This window comes from Cyprinodon tularosa, unplaced genomic scaffold, assembly GCF_016077235.1.
Source record: "Cyprinodon tularosa strain WSP-4 unplaced genomic scaffold, ASM1607723v1 ctg496, whole genome shotgun sequence".
NCBI lineage: Eukaryota > Metazoa > Chordata > Actinopteri > Cyprinodontiformes > Cyprinodontidae > Cyprinodon > Cyprinodon tularosa.
In genome coordinates, this window is record NW_024039225.1 from 23,193 (window position 1) to 38,970 (window position 15,778).

General features: G+C 42.6%; 1 protein-coding gene across 1 annotated transcript; it reads left to right on the plus strand.

The window, feature by feature from the left end:
• Positions 1-231: 231 nt before the first annotated feature.
• Positions 232-15,362, plus strand: LOC119794882 (tubulin alpha chain-like). Its single transcript, XM_038302625.1, has 4 exons — positions 232-431; positions 10,527-10,749; positions 13,815-13,963; positions 14,133-15,362. The coding sequence occupies exons 1-4, from the start codon at positions 429-431 to the stop codon at positions 15,105-15,107; spliced, it is 1,350 nt and encodes a 449-aa protein (XP_038158553.1). The 5' UTR covers positions 232-428; the 3' UTR covers positions 15,108-15,362.
• The last annotated feature ends 416 nt before the right edge of the window (positions 15,363-15,778 follow it).

The following is a 15,778-nucleotide window of genomic DNA, read 5'->3' on the forward strand; positions in this document are numbered from 1 at the left end:
TTTGCCGCAAACCACAAAACGCGCAAAACCATCATTTAAATAGGGCGTCTCCAACAGTTTTGCACCTTCCACCAGTTACGCAATCACTCTTGTTAAATCACCCGCAAACCATGGTTCAGCCCCTCGCGCAAAATTCCAGTTTGCGAGCGCAAATTACTGCACGCAAAATTGGATCTTGATAAATCCGGCCCATAATGTATTCTGTAGGGTTTTCTTATATTTAGAAAACAAACGCTGCCGGATCATAACGTGCTTTGTGTCAAACTGACAGGTGGGCGTGGCCTGCATCTTGGCAGATCCTCGCCTCTCTTCACCCACCTGGCAGAACCTACTCACCCGGACCACGTTAAGGGCCGCTGTTGTGAGAAGCGACTGAAAACCCAGCTCAATATCCACTTCTAAAGCGGTTATTCTACTAAGATCCTACAATGGTGAGCATAATGCCATCTGTCTGCTGAGAAACACAGACTTCATAGTTTTGTTTGTAGGGTGTGTCTTGAGAGTTTTTTTTTAAGCTTATGTTTTATTTTATGTATTTTAGAAGTATTAAGTGAAGTGTAGAGATGCAGCAACATGCAGCTCAGTGTCTGTCAGTAAAAGCTGAACTGCCTGCAGGACATATTGATGTCTAGTGTATATTTTCAGTCATGGTGGTGGAAAAACAGCAGAAAAGCCATTCTTATATAATACATAGTTAAATCTGTCTGAACTGCTGAAATCATGTTTATTACAATTTTTATTTGAACAACAGCAAAAAATGCTTGAATTAAATAGCCCTTTTAAATAAGGGAATCACTGTAAGAACACTGTATTTACTATGAACATTCCAGATGAAGTGAAGAAGATGCGCCTCATCGGAAAACCAGTTGTGTTAAAGCAAACAACCCTGCAGAGCAGGAAATACTTCTGAACTGATCACGTCTTAAAACCCATATTACCCCAAAAAACTCAACTTAAAAAATACAACTTTGCAACAGGGAGACAAAATTTTCTTCCTTTCCCCTTTTAAAGTTAGTATTCTTTTTAAAAAGTCTCATTTTTTTGTCTGGCATTTTCCCACTTCCCTTTTGACCTTTTTTTTTCTTTTGCCTCATGTATTGTATACACAGCTTGTTAGCCTCAGGATTGCTGTAAAAGACAAATGACAACAGTGTTTACTGAACAAACTGGAGCAGGATGCCATCTCTGAGCAAATAAATTAGATGCATTAAATGTAATACCTTATATTTTGTAGCAGGCAGCAGTGTATGATATTATTTTCCCCAATTTTCACCATGAAAACATTTTGAATGCAGTTATAAAAAAAAACTTTAAAATGTTGTGTCTGACTTTTTTGTTTGCTCCCTTTTGGGAACAGGGGCCCCTATCAGGTGCTGGTCTTTTGTTTTTTAAAAGGTTGTTTCGAAAATTCCTTTTTAAAAGGCTTGTTTTTTCATCTTCATACAAACTCATTTTTTCGATTTTTATTTTTTTTTTAATTTTTAAAAATGCAACAAAGAAAATCTAAAATTCACTTCAAAAAATTAGAAATTTACTGAAGACCAAAAAAAAAAGGGTTTTTATAGAAAGGGGTTGGCCACTGAAAGTATGAACTGAAATATGAGCAAGTAACTCTAAATTTTTTGTGGGCCTCCTTTGGCCGTATTACGCGGCTTTTGCGGCTGGAATGGTCGTCTTCTGGGGCATGCTCGGGGGTTTTTGTACCCGGGGTTTCTTTTGGCAGTCCAAAATTTCGGGCGGGGGTAGCATCCTTTTTCCCAAAAACCCTGTTTTCTTGGGTTGGGGCGGGTTTTGCGGAAATTAAAAGCGGGGATACCATGGTCCTTAAACCGGGTCTGGGGGTTTGGGGACTGTGTGCGGTGCCCCCTGTTGGGGAAAAGGAAATCTGCATCTCCAAAAAGTTGGTCCGCAGGAAGCTGGTTAAAACTTCCTGGTTTATTATTTTTTTTTTGGATGGACAGGACGGGGGGGGGGGGGGGTGGTGGAGTCGGCCCCCGGCCCCGGCTGGCGTTCCCTGCTCCCGGTCCCGTCCCCCGGGCTTTGGTGGTGAAAACGGGTGGGGCCCCCTTCCTGGGGGGGCTCTGGGAAACGGGGGTGCCATTGGGTAAGGGGGGGGGGCTCCCGGGGAGTGCAGGGGCCCCCCACCCTTTTGCTCCCCATCCCCGAATCCCCCCTCTCCCCTGCTCCATCACTGGGCCACACATTGGGTTTTTGGGAGGGGGTCTTACGGGGGAGGGCCACCCCCTTCTGATGACCCCCCCCCCTTTTTATTTTGCTTTTAGACACTTCCAACACATTTTCAAAACCACACTATGTAGGGCATTTTCGGGGGGGGGGGTCGGGGCCCCCGGGGGGGGGTTTTTTTTTTGGGGCCTCCCCGGTGGGCCCCTCCCCCACCCCCTCTCGCATCTAGACTTTGAGGGTTGAGGGTTGTCGAAGGGGGGGGGTGTGCTGGCACCGTCTATCCCTGGAGGGGGGGTTTGGGTGTGCCGGACACCCCCTTTGGGTACTCCATTTTAAATTTGCATCGGGGAAACACGCAACCCCAAACTTCGAGCGGGCGCCAGTGAGGATGGGGGTTTTTCCACCCCCTTTCTCCGGCTGCCGCCGGGAGTCTGGGGCCGGGGGGGGAAGAGCGGGCCCCCGGGGTCCGTGTTTTTGGGCTGGGGCGGCTGCGGGGCCTGGGTGGCCGCTGGCGGCGGGGCGCACCTTCTCTCCCCAAAGAGGTTTGGGATGGGGGGGCATAAGTGCCTGGTTTAAGGTTTTTTTTTTTTTTTTTTTTTTTTTTTTGTTTTTTTCGGGGGGGGGGCGGCCGGGTTGGGTGGCCGGCGCGGGAATGGGGGGGGCCCGGTCCGGGGGGGGGGGCCTTGCGGGGGGGGTCCGTCCGTGGGGGGGTGGGGGCCGGGTTTTGAAGCAGGAAAAGTTTTTGGGGTGTGGCGGTGTCGCCGCCCCCCCTCCCCTCACATCCATTTTTTTTCATTTATGGGGTCACCCGTTTCCCCGGGACCGACCACCGGTGTCCCCCGGTTTTTGGCCTGGTATTTTTTGGATGGAGTGTTATGTGTCAATGTGTGTCTGCGTTGTTTTTTTTTATTTTTTATTATTATTATTTTATTAAAATTTTTTTTTTTTTTTTTTTTTTTTTTTTTTTTTCCCTTTGGGGGTACGGGGGGCATAGGGGGGAAAAGGCTGATTGAATGGTGTGTTTTTTTTTTTTTTTTTTTTTTTTTTTTTTTTCTTCCCAGGTTGGTGTCTCAACCGCACCCTCTCCCAAAACACCACCCCAAATCACCCCCCCCCCCGGCCCCCTCCCCCCCCCCGGGTCGGGGCCCCACCGGTCACTGGTGGAGCTGGGGGGGGATCCCGGGGGACTGTGGTCATTCCCGGGGGCCTCTCCACTCCCCGCCCCCGGGGGCTTTGCTGGGCCCTGTCTGGGGTTTTCCCTTGGGGGCCTCGGTCCCGGGGCCCGGGACTGGATCCGCTTGGGGTGGGGCGGGGTTTTTGGTTGGGGGTTTTCGGGGTCGGGGGGTGCCTTCGCACGTGCCGGGCGGGGGGGGGTTTTCCCCATGCCGGTTCGGTGATCGGTTGGGAGGGGGGGGACGCGCGGCTGGGGGGGGGGCGGGGGGGGGGGGGGGCCCGGGGGCCGCACTTCTCCTCGCCTTTTATTTTAATTTTAATTTTTTTAAAAAATTTATTTTTTCCATTTATTTTTTTTTTTTTTTTTTATTTATTTTTTTTTTTTTTCCTCGGTGGGGGGGGCGGGTTTTTCGGGCGGTCGGGGGGTTGGGGTCCGCTGTCCATTGGGGGGCCCCTTTTTTTTTTTTTTTTTTTTTTTTTTTTCTCTTTTTTTTTTTTTTGGGGGGGTTTGGCATGTCTGTTTTTTTTTGGGGGGGAGGGGGGCCTGCTGGGGGGGTCCCCGCTGGCGGGGCGCCGCTGGGGTGTGGGGGGGCCAGGCAGCTCCGGCGGGGAGTGTTGGGGGGGCCGGGGCTGGGGGGCCCGGCGCGCGGCTGGGTATTCGGGGGTTTTCCCCCCCTGGGGGATGGCGGGGGTGCTCTTTCCCGCGATGCGGGGGTTGGGGGGGGCTGCGGGGCGGGTGGGGCCGGGGGGCTAACCGGGCGTGGGGGGGGGCCGGGGCGGCGGGAAACTGCTCTCCGCGTGTCGGGGGCCCGGTGCGGGCTGCGGGGGGGGGGCGGCTGCGGCTTTGGCATCGTCCGGTGGGGGGCGGGGCTTCGCTCCGCCCGGCTTTTGCGCCCCCCGGGCTGCTGGGGGGTGGGTTCCCGGCTGCTCTGTCCTCTTGCGGTTTTTCGCTGGGGGGCTTTTCGCTCTGGGCTGATTTTGGGCGGTGTTTCGTTCCGTGTTTTGGGATCGGGCTGGTGGGGGGGGGCGCGTTTTGGCCGGGGGGGGGCTTTTGGGGGGGGGGCCCGCGGCGCCGGGGCCCTTTTGCGGCGGGTCCCGGGGGGGCCCCGGCCCGGGGGGGGGGCCGTCTTGTTTTTCCTGGGGGGGGGGGCCCCTGGGGGGGTTTGGGCCCGGGTCGCCCGGGGTTGGTGCGGGGGGGCCGTGTTTTGGTGTCTGTGGGGGGGGGGCGTTTCGGGCGGCGCCCTGGGGGGGGGGTGTTGGGCCCCCCCCCCACTTTTGGGGGCCGGCTGCCGGGGGGGCCCGCCGACTCGTCCCCCCCCCCGGGCTCCCCGGGGCGCCGGCATGGCGTGGGGTGGGGGGCTTCCTCGTGGCGTCTCTCCTCCTGCCTTGGGGGGGTCTGATTTCCGGGGGGTGGGGGCCCCCCCTTGGTGCCTTCGTTCTGGGGTCCCCTTGGGCGCCTGGGGCTTTGGGTCTCCCGGCGCTGGACTCAGTGCTCTGGGGGGTGTGCCTCTCCGGCTCTCCACAACCACTATTGAGCATTTTTTTCTATGGTTAAAACTTTACATGCACAAGTTCACCCTCACAAACAACTACAGGTGCTAGACTTCAGGTACTTAGAGATTCACTTCCAAACAGAAACCCCACATTCATATCTTCAGGTAACACAGAGTACATGTCAGACTTAATAATATTACTTTAGTGATAGTTTCAAGGTGTTTGCTTTATTGTATATCTCGTACCATGTTTTTTGGTTGTGCTGTTCTTTTTTCTTTTTTTTTTTTTTTTTTCTTTTTTCTCCATCTCATTACAGGTGTTGAAGCAGACTGAAAATGTTTTGTCATTGTCTCCTTCCTATCTCCTCTTTCTTTCATCTTTTGTCCTGTTTTTTTCTTTTTCCTTCTTCTTCTTCTGTTTTTCTGCTCTACTTACATTGCAGTGTCCATATGAACTGTAAAACTCCCTGCATAATTATAATAAAGCAATTTATATACATGAAACAAGTGGAGCGGTATGGCAATTGCGATACCGCTACACTTGTGAAAGTAAAATCTGTTGGGCTCCTTTTGGCATCAAGACAATTATTCTTATTGCCACCTTGCCAGACAGGACACTGTAAAAAAAAAAAAAAAAAATAAAAATAAAAAAAATAAAAAAAATAAAACTTCCTGGTATGTGGCTGCGTTGACCCTGGACCTCAGAAAACACAATGGACCAACACCAGCAGATGACATGGCACCCCAAACCATCACTGACTGTGGAAACTTTACACTGGACTTCAAGCAACGTGGATGAAGTGCCTCTCTTCTTTTCCTCCAGACTCTGGGACCTTGATTTCCAAAGGAAATGCAAAATTTACTTTCATCAGAGAACATGACTTTGGACCACTCACCAGCAGTCCAGTCCTGTTTCTCTTTAGCCCAGGCAAGACGCTTCTGACGCTGTCTGTGGTTCAAGAGTGGCTTGACACAAGGAATGCGACAGCAGAAACCCATGTCTTTCATACGTCTGTGTGTGGTGGTTCTTGAAGCACTCACTCCAGCTGCAGTCCACTCTTTGTGAATCTCCCCCACATTTTTGAATGGGTTTTGTTTCACAATCCTCTCCAGGGTGCGGTTATCTCTCTTGCTTGTACACTTTTTTCGACCACATCTTTTCCTTCCCTTCGCCTCTCTATTAATGTGCTTGGACACTGAGCTCTGTGAACAGCCAGCCTCTTTAGCGATGACCTTTTGTGTCTTGCCCTCCTTGTGCAAGGTGTCGATGGTCGTCTTTTGGACAACTGTCAAGTCAGCAGTCTTCCCCATGATTGTGTAGCCTATAGAACTAGACTGAAAGACCATTTAAAGGCTTTTGCAGGTGGTTTGAGTTAATTAGCTGATTAGAGTGTGGCACCAGGGGCCATCAATTTTGAACCTTTTCACAATATTCTAATTTTCTGATATGATGAATTTGAGATTTTCATTTGTTTTCATTTGTAATCATCAAAATTAAACAAAATAAACATCTGAAATATATGAGTTTGTATGTAATGTATGAATATAATATACAAGTTTCACTTTTTAAATGGAATTACTGAAATCAATCTACTTTTTCATGATATTCTAATTTTATGACCAGCACCTGTAATCTCCCTCACTGCCCACCAGTTGGTAAATTCTACTGCATCATCTTACAATCAGAAGATGGTTAAGTTTATATGATCCTCAGATCTGAATTCACTTTCCTTAGATAATTTGACCACTACCAAAATAGTAATATTTATCTCAGCTACACTGTTGTGTTTATCTTGTTCATATTTAATAGAAAAATATTCACAAAACCTAAGGAAACGAAATACTTTTGGTAGTACTTCTATTGCAGTTTAAGAACCATTGAGCTTACTACTTACCTTAGATTAAATTTGTATTAGTCAAATTTAAAAAAAAAAAAACCCTTAAGAGTGATAATGATTATGAAATTGTTGATTTAGATTTTAAAGCCTTAAAACAAAGAGATGAAAAGGCTGAATATTGTTTATTAAAGTTAAAAACTGTTTGAGCCAAGTCTATATTTTTTGAGAACTTTTTCCATCTGCTCTATCCACCTATACTTTCTGGATAAAGAACTGGGTAGTCTTATCGAGAAATACGACAGATGCAGCTTTTCGAAGTCAAAATGAAAGTGAGACGTGTTATTTGTGCCGAGCTTCATTCTTTTCTTCATACTTTCTGTTTTCTGATCATGCTTACTATTTGTGGGGAAATGAATAAACGGTAAATAGAACAAGTTGTCTCAAAAACACGTATACTGTACATTAGCCTCTGTAGATATTGGTTTCAAAAGCTTTATGTTGTAAAAATATAAAAATAACTTTAAACTGACAATATCCTTTTTATAGAGTTGTTATTTGTGTTTACTTTCTTTTTATTTGTTAATATATGTATTTTCTCAAAACTTTATGTTTGACAGTCTCATACATCAGTCTAACAGACTATATCAGATGCTGAGATCAGTTATTCTGCCCTTAATATATTTTTTTTATCAAATAAATTTCTACTCTTTCTAGAGCATATTTTGAGAGACTTTATAATAATACGTTAAAATTATGCTGTTCCTACTTGAGTATAATCTTTGGCTACTCTTCCCCCCTCTGCTTGTGTAAATATTTGATTTCCCTCACTGAAGTTGTATTTCATTTCACTCTATTTGTATAGCACCAAACGACAAACATCAACCTTAATTTTTTTCACAAGACACACAGTTCCTATTCACCACCAAATGACTCCAAATATAATGAATGGAACCCGCTTACTTGAAATCACTCATAATGCTCGAAGCTGCATATCATCTCAGTTTGAACCAGTTGGAAGTTTAGTTAAGAGGAAAGAGATTTTCTTTTAACAAAAGCAGAAGCTGTGGACCAGGGATATTTTCCGTGGAAAAAGAAACAAAGTGGGAGCACAATAATAATAGCAGCTGTAATAAATAATGTATAAATCAAAGAGTTGAGAGAAGCAGAAGTTTCTAAAATTGAGGCACATTTAGGATGAAGGTTAGGAGCACTGCTCAAATTTTAAGTCGAAGCACGAAGGGGTAGGTGGAGGGTTGAGTGCAATTAAACTGGGCTTTGACTCTACATGTTTTTTTTTCTATGTTTTTATTTATTTTGATTTAGAATATTCAGCTAACTTGTGTCAATAGCTAAAAGCAGATTATGTACACTAAATAAAATGATATAGCTGTTATAATTCCTGCTAGAACAGCTTACCATATAAGGTATTTTTGTTTTTCTCTGGCGCCGCACAACTATTTGAGCTTCAAAAGTCATCCCAAATTAAACTTTATGTACTGTTAATATTAATCCTGAATATGATTAGTAATGTTATGTATATATTTTTCTCAAGCACTTTTGAAACCCTTTAAGTCAGCAGCAGAACAGGATTCTCAAGTAAGCTTTGCCACTCCTTAGACATGCCTCTGCTAATGTCTTCTAGAGACACACCCCAATGGAGTTACTTATGAAAACGTTGACAGTTGTAGACAGGCTTGTTTCTTTAATCTTATTTCTGTAATACCTTTGGATATAAATGGGGTGAGGTGTTTTTTTTAAACCTATTTTTAACCCCCCATAACCCAGATGTCGTTATACTTTTGAGAAGCCTTTGTGTGACCAGGATTTGAAATTCTACCTAGTGATGGACAGTGTTTGGAAGGTCCACAGTCTGTGTTTACAGCAACAGTCTGCTCCTGCAGCTAAGTGTCAGGTTAGCAGGAGTTAACGAAAATAGCTTTGCTGAACCGAAAGCTCTGGTGACTCATCTGAGGGTACAAAGATTAAAGATCTGATATAAACATTTTTACCTTTGACCAGGTTTTTAGTCACTAGCTTTACATTTTTTAAACCTGATTTCATGTGGTAGACTAATTCAAAGACTTCAGAACCATAAAGTTGAAGAAAAAATGTGGATTTCAGAATGCAAATCAGAAAAATATTTCACTTATAAGTCTTTTAGTCTGTCTAGAGACTAATATTTTAGCATCACAATCTGAAGGGTTACACTTTCTGTTAAAGATGATGGATTTAAAAATGCTCCAAAGCTTATACTTAAATTGTTTTCTTAACAAATAAAACAAATGAATAAATATTTTTACTTCTAGTTTACATTTATGCACTACTATGTACTTGTCTATCATATACCGGTAAAATGCCAATAAAATGCATCAACATTTTTAATACACAAATAAAAATACATCACCATGATTTATTTACCTCTCATGTCTATAAAGACAGAGAAGCAACTTACTTACATACATTTGTGCTTCAAATTGATTGATGATATCCAAGAAACTACTGAGTGTGACTCGGCATATCATTCAGGATGACTACCACCATAAAACTGTCAACTGTCACCTATTATCTGATCAGAAGGGAAAGTTGTGCAGCATGCGAATATAGCAGCCTAAATAAAAACAGGAAGAAACCAATCTGTGTTAGGTTGTCAATTATGCATATTTTGGGCAGTGTACATGAAATTAATAATAATTTAAGATAAATGAAGCCTATGCGGAAGTTCAACTGAAGGAACTGATTACTTACCCTCATTTGCCTCTGACTCTGGCTAATCAGCTTTGAACCACACCTGCAGGAAATCAATCAGCATCCAGAGTTCATCATAATAGGTCTCCAAATCCACAACTCAGTCTGCTACTCAAAGCGCAAAGGCAGTGGTTGGGCTATGTCTGACTTCGATTCAAATGACCCCGATTCAACCCACCTCCAGCCCCTTCTCCACCATTGTAGCTAAAGCTTCATCAGAGTGTCATTCGTCTTGGACTCTTACTGCGTTCCCTGTCTCATCTCAATCGGTCCGGCAGAAGACCGCCATGTTAAGCCTGGTTCTGCCAGAGGTTTCTTCCCAACGGGGACTTTTTCCTCTCCACTGTCACTTCGTGCATCATGGACAGGTTCACGCAACCTGTGTTATCCAAGCTGGACTTCCATCTTCCAGCCCTGCGTGAAGCACTAGTATCAGCTCACGCAATCCACTGGATCTCTTCATACAGCTCCAGCACACTGCCTCACCAACCAGCAGTCTATGGACTGACCAACTTCATCTATCTCCACATCCCTGTTCTTTACTCCTATTCATGCAAATCAAAGCAAAATTCAATGCTAATGTTTCCTGCCAAGGTCTAAGCACCAAAGACTAAAGTAATTGTACCATTAAAATTCTTCTAATTGTCTTTTTCTTTCTTGAGTTTTTCCAGCTTAAAACACTTTTAAAATCTATGACCTATCTAATTAGTGACATACAGAAAAGTAGAAGTGCTAGAACAAAATGATTATCTGCCAGGGGTAAAAATTGTCAAAAAACGAAAACCCATTGAAAGTTCATTCATAAATGTATTTATATGATAGTCATGTCTACCAAGTGTCCATTTTATCCATCATTTCCAAGTCATTAATAGCCACTGCTAATATGTGGTGTGAGCTCAGCCACCATTTCAGTCAATAAACAGGCTCATGGGTTAACAGCTGCTCATTGCAGTCACATAAAATCCAAGCACAGCTACAATAATTCTTATAACACCTACTTTGCTTCCACCTGTTGGAATTAGCAGGTAATAACACCATATCAAGCCTTTTTTTTTTTAGATTTTTCATTTAGCCCCTCTTTGTTCTCTTGCAGCGTGAATGCATCTCTGTCCATGTGGGCCAGGCTGGTGTGCAGATGGGGAACACCTGCTGGGAGCTCTACTGTCTGGAGCACGGTATCCAGCAAAACGGCCAGATGGTTGGTGATAGGCCCCTGGCTGATAATGAGGACTCCTTCACCACTTTCTTTAGTGAAACTGGTGCTAAGAAATACGTCCCAAGGGCAATTTTTGTCGATTTGGAGCCCAGTGTTATTGGTCAGTATTTTTATTTTATCTTTTTTGAATGTTGACATTCTGATTTAGCTGTAGAGAAAGCAAAGTTCAGTAGGAAGTTTGGTTCTTCTAATTAAATTCATAAAAATGAAACTAATATTCAGGACAGAAATCCTCATAGGTTGACTAACCTTGCCTGCAAACTGATTTCTTGCAGTATTTGTTCAAAAACTACAAACACACAGAATCCATCTTGCACCACCTTAGCTTAAAGCATTACATTCCCACACATGGGTTGGCCAATCCCTATGCAGTATTAAGGCTTTGGCAGGACATACAGGTGCTGGTCATAAAATTAGAATATCATGAAAAAGTAGATTGATTTCAGTAATTCCATTTAAAAAGTGAAACTTGTATATTATATTCATACATTACATACAAACTCATATATTTCAGGTGTTTATTTTGTTTAATTTTGATGATTACAAATGACAACAAATGAAAATCTCAAATTCATCATATCAGAAAATTAGAATATTACTGAAGACCAATAAAAACAAAGGATTTATAGAAATGTTGGCCAACTGAAAAGTATGAACATGAAAAGTATGAGCATGTACAGCACTCAGTATTTAGTTGGGCCTCCTTTGGCCTGTATTACTGCAGCAATGCGGCGTGGCATGGAGTCGATCAGTCTGTGGCACTGCTCAGGTGTTATGATAGCCCAGGTTGCTCTAATAGTGGCTTTTAGCTCTTCTGAATTGTTGGGTCTGGTGTATTGCATCTTCTTCTTCACAATACCCCATAGATTTTCTATGGGGTTAAGGTCAGGAGAGTTTGCTGGCCAATTAAGAACAGGGATACCATGGTCCTTCAACCAGGTACTGGTAGCTTTGGCACTGTGTGCAGGTGCCAAGTCCTGTTGGAAAATGAAATCTGCATCTCCAAAAAGTTGGTCAGCTGCAGGAAGCATGAAGTGCTCTAAAACTTCCTGGTATGTGGCTGCGTTGACCCTGGACCTCAGAAAACACAATGGACCAACACCAGCAGATGACATGGCACCCCAAACCATCACTGACTGTGGAAACTTTACACTGGACTTCAAGCAACGTGGATGAAGTGCCTCTCTTCTTTTCCTCCAGACTCTGGGACCTTGATTTCCAAAGGAAATGCAAAATTTACTTTCATCAGAGAACATGACTTTGGACCACTCACCAGCAGTCCAGTCCTGTTTCTCTTTAGCCCAGGCAAGACGCTTCTGACGCTGTCTGTGGTTCAAGAGTGGCTTGACACAAGGAATGCGGCAGCAGAAACCCATGTCTTTCATACGTCTGTGTGTGGTGGTTCTTGAAGCACTCACTCCAGCTGCAGTCCACTCTTTGTGAATCTCCCCCACATTTTTGAAGGGGTTTTGTTTCACAATCCTCTCCAGGGTGCGGTTATCTCTCTTGCTTGTACACTTTTTTCGACCACATCTTTTCCTTCCCTTCGCCTCTCTATTAATGTGCTTGGACACTGAGCTCTGTGAACAGCCAGCCTCTTTAGCGATGACCTTTTGTGTCTTGCCCTCCTTGTGCAAGGTGTCGATGGTCGTCTTTTGGACAACTGTCAAGTCAGCAGTCTTCCCCATGATTGTGTAGCCTATAGAACTAGACTGAAAGACCATTTAAAGGCTTTTGCAGGTGGTTTGAGTTAATTAGCTGATTAGAGTGTGGCACCAGGGGCCATTAATTTTGAACCTTTTCACAATATTCTAATTTTCTGATATGATGAATTTGAGATTTTCATTTGTTGTCATTTGTAATCATCAAAATTAAACAAAATAAACATCTGAAATATATGAGTTTGTATGTAATGTATGAATATAATATACACGTTTCACTTTTTAAATGGAATTACTGAAATCAATCTACTTTTTCATGATATTCTAATTTTATGACCAGCACCTGTATAGCTGTGATGAAAGCAAGATTTGCAGAGGCCACAGTAAAATAAACATGGCAGTGAAGGAGGCTGTATCCTTCCCTGCTGCTATAGAATTTTTTGTCATTAGAATCCATGATTACATCGTTGAAAGAGGAAAAACAAGGGTGTAAAGTTGTGACCGATGTCACCGGTACAGGAGTTGTTTCTTACTGACTGACACACTAAACTGTGTTTAAAAACATAGCTGTCAACATAATTCATCTGCTAAAATATTTCTCATCTTTCGCGGTTTATCATTAAAATTATCAAGAATTTAAGAGCAGCCTTAAGGGAATAGAAACGTTTCATTTTAGATTTTCTCCTTGTGGCATACTTTTTCTCTCAGGTATCGCTCAACTTATCTAAAATGAAAGTTCATTTCAAATTTACTCTTAGTTTATTTACTGTTTTTACTGTACTTGTTGTTTTAAAATTATGATTTAGAAGCCTAGTCCTTAAACATCCTCATTCACATTTTCCCCTAAATATTCACAATATGATAAATGTTATTGGATGCATCTAAAAATATCAAAGATCATTTAAATTTAAACATAGATATGAAATAATCCAATATAACCTATGATAAGTTGAATTATATCATTGTGCTACTAGGTCATCAAATCAATTCAGTTTAGTCTGTCAAATAAGGTGCCTGTAGTGTCTTTAAAGGTCCAGCAGGTGTCAGTATTCTGTTAGACAGTATCCATGTGTCGAAACACTTCAAGATGCCTCATTAACCCATCACTAGTGATTGGTATTTGCCTTGTTTACTAGGCTTTAATTCAACAACAACAACAAAAAAAGTCTTATCAGAAAAGTTTAAAGGTGCTAAATTAGTGTAGAGGAGTGAATACATCTATGTTCAGAAATAAATGAACTAAAATTTGTAAGAAATTGAAGGAGAAACATCTGGTAGTATAAAGAATTAGAATAATAGCATATAAATTATAGTAGGTTTAAGAGTGAAATTGAAAACAATGTTTGCTCGATATTTCGGCCAGGTATTAAATAAGTATTTTTTTATTTGATGCATATAATGGTGGATTAATTCATTTACTGTATTTATTTTAAAAAATTATTTCTAATAACGACACAAATGGTTCTCCTCTTCTTTTTCAAACTTTCTTCTTCTAAACTATCAGATGAAATAAAAATTGGATCATACCGTCAACTCTTCCACCCTGAACAGCTGATATCTGGAAAGGAAGATGCTGCTAACAACTATGCTCGGGGTCACTACACTATTGGCAGAGAGATTATTGACTCTGTCCTGGACAAGATCCGCAAACTGGTAACTAACACATTTTTTTATATGGAACTATATTCAAGAAAAATTAAAGATTCAATTAAAATGGCAATGATTTTTTATCCAGTCAGACTCAACAAAATTTCAAGTAAGAAAAGTATACAAGCAGTAGGAGAAGGATTTGATTGGTGTTTATGTGTTTTCACACCTACAGGCTGATCAGTGTTCTGGTCTCCAAGGATTCTTGGTTTTCCACTCTTTTGGTGGCGGAACAGGTTCTGGTTTCACCTCGCTGCTCATGGAAAGACTTTCTGTCGACTACGGCAAAAAGTCAAAGCTTGAGTTTGCCATCTACCCAGCCCCCCAGGTTTCCACTGCAGTAGTAGAGCCTTACAACTCCATTCTGACCACCCATACCACCCTGGAGCACTCTGACTGTGCCTTCATGGTGGATAATGAAGCCATCTATGATATCTGCTGCAGGAACCTTGATATTGAACGTCCTTCTTATACTAATCTAAACCGTCTCATCAGTCAGATTGTGTCTTCAATCACAGCATCCCTTCGCTTTGATGGAGCTCTGAATGTTGACCTGACAGAGTTCCAGACAAACTTGGTGCCTTATCCTCGCATCCACTTCCCTCTGGCTACCTATGCTCCAGTTATCTCTGCCGAAAAGGCTTACCATGCGCAGATGTCTGTTGCTGAAATCACAAATGCCTGCTTTGAACCGGCTAATCAGATGGTGAAGTGTGACCCACGTCATGGTAAATACATGGCATGCTGTTTGCTGTATCGTGGTGATGTTGTGCCCAAAGATGTAAATACAGCCATCAGCAGTATCAAGACTAAACGCACCATCCAGTTTGTGGACTGGTGCCCCACAGGCTTTAAGGTTGGCATCAACTACCAGCCACCAACTGTGGTTCCTGGAGGAGACCTGGCTAAGGTGCAGAGAGCTGTGTGCATGCTGAGCAACACCACAGCAATCGCTGAGGCCTGGGCTCGACTAGACCACAAGTTTGATCTCATGTATGCCAAGAGAGCCTTTGTCCACTGGTATATTGGAGAGGGAATGGAGGAGGGAGAGTTCGCTGAGGCCAGAGAAGACATGGCTGCTTTGGAAAAGGATTACGAAGAAGTTGGCGTCGACTCATTTGATGAAGAGGAGGAAGATGATGAATATTAAAAAAGAATCAAAATACTACTTTTTTATTTACGAGAGGAACCCACTTAGGTGTAAATTTAAAATTCACAAATATTTGGTTTCTTTTAATCACAGTTTTAAACCTGTATTTGTCCTGTTTCCTGTTCTTATGAAAATTATTATTTTAGGTTTGTTTTGGGTCTTCATTTATCCTTATTAAAACATTAAAACTTGGTGATGTGCTATTTGAATTTCAAAAGGTATTATTGCTCAATAAAAGCTTATTCTGAAAATACATTAGGTTTGTATTTTTGTGTATTTAAAGCCAAATCCAAGGTAAAGTCACAATTTTTAACTGGATTCTGTATGTACTGAAGGCAGCTTTAAGGTTTGGAACAGGTATTTTCATTTGAAGTACTAGATATTTATGTAAAGTGAAACAGCGTAGTAACGTCTGTGTTACAAATCGATCAAAGTACATAGGTTTTATGAAGCTGCAGCATATGCATTTGGCTGAAAGAAATATTCATGGTTCTTATTTCTAAGTATTCTTATAGCAAAATGAATAAAATTGATCTTCAAAAGACACACCTGGACATGCAGCAGGTTTTGAAGGATTTTAATCAAACATTAAAAATTTGTTTTCATGTTTACACCATAACAATTTATTACTAAATGAATGTAAATTATATAAAGCTGAACTAGTTTTTGCA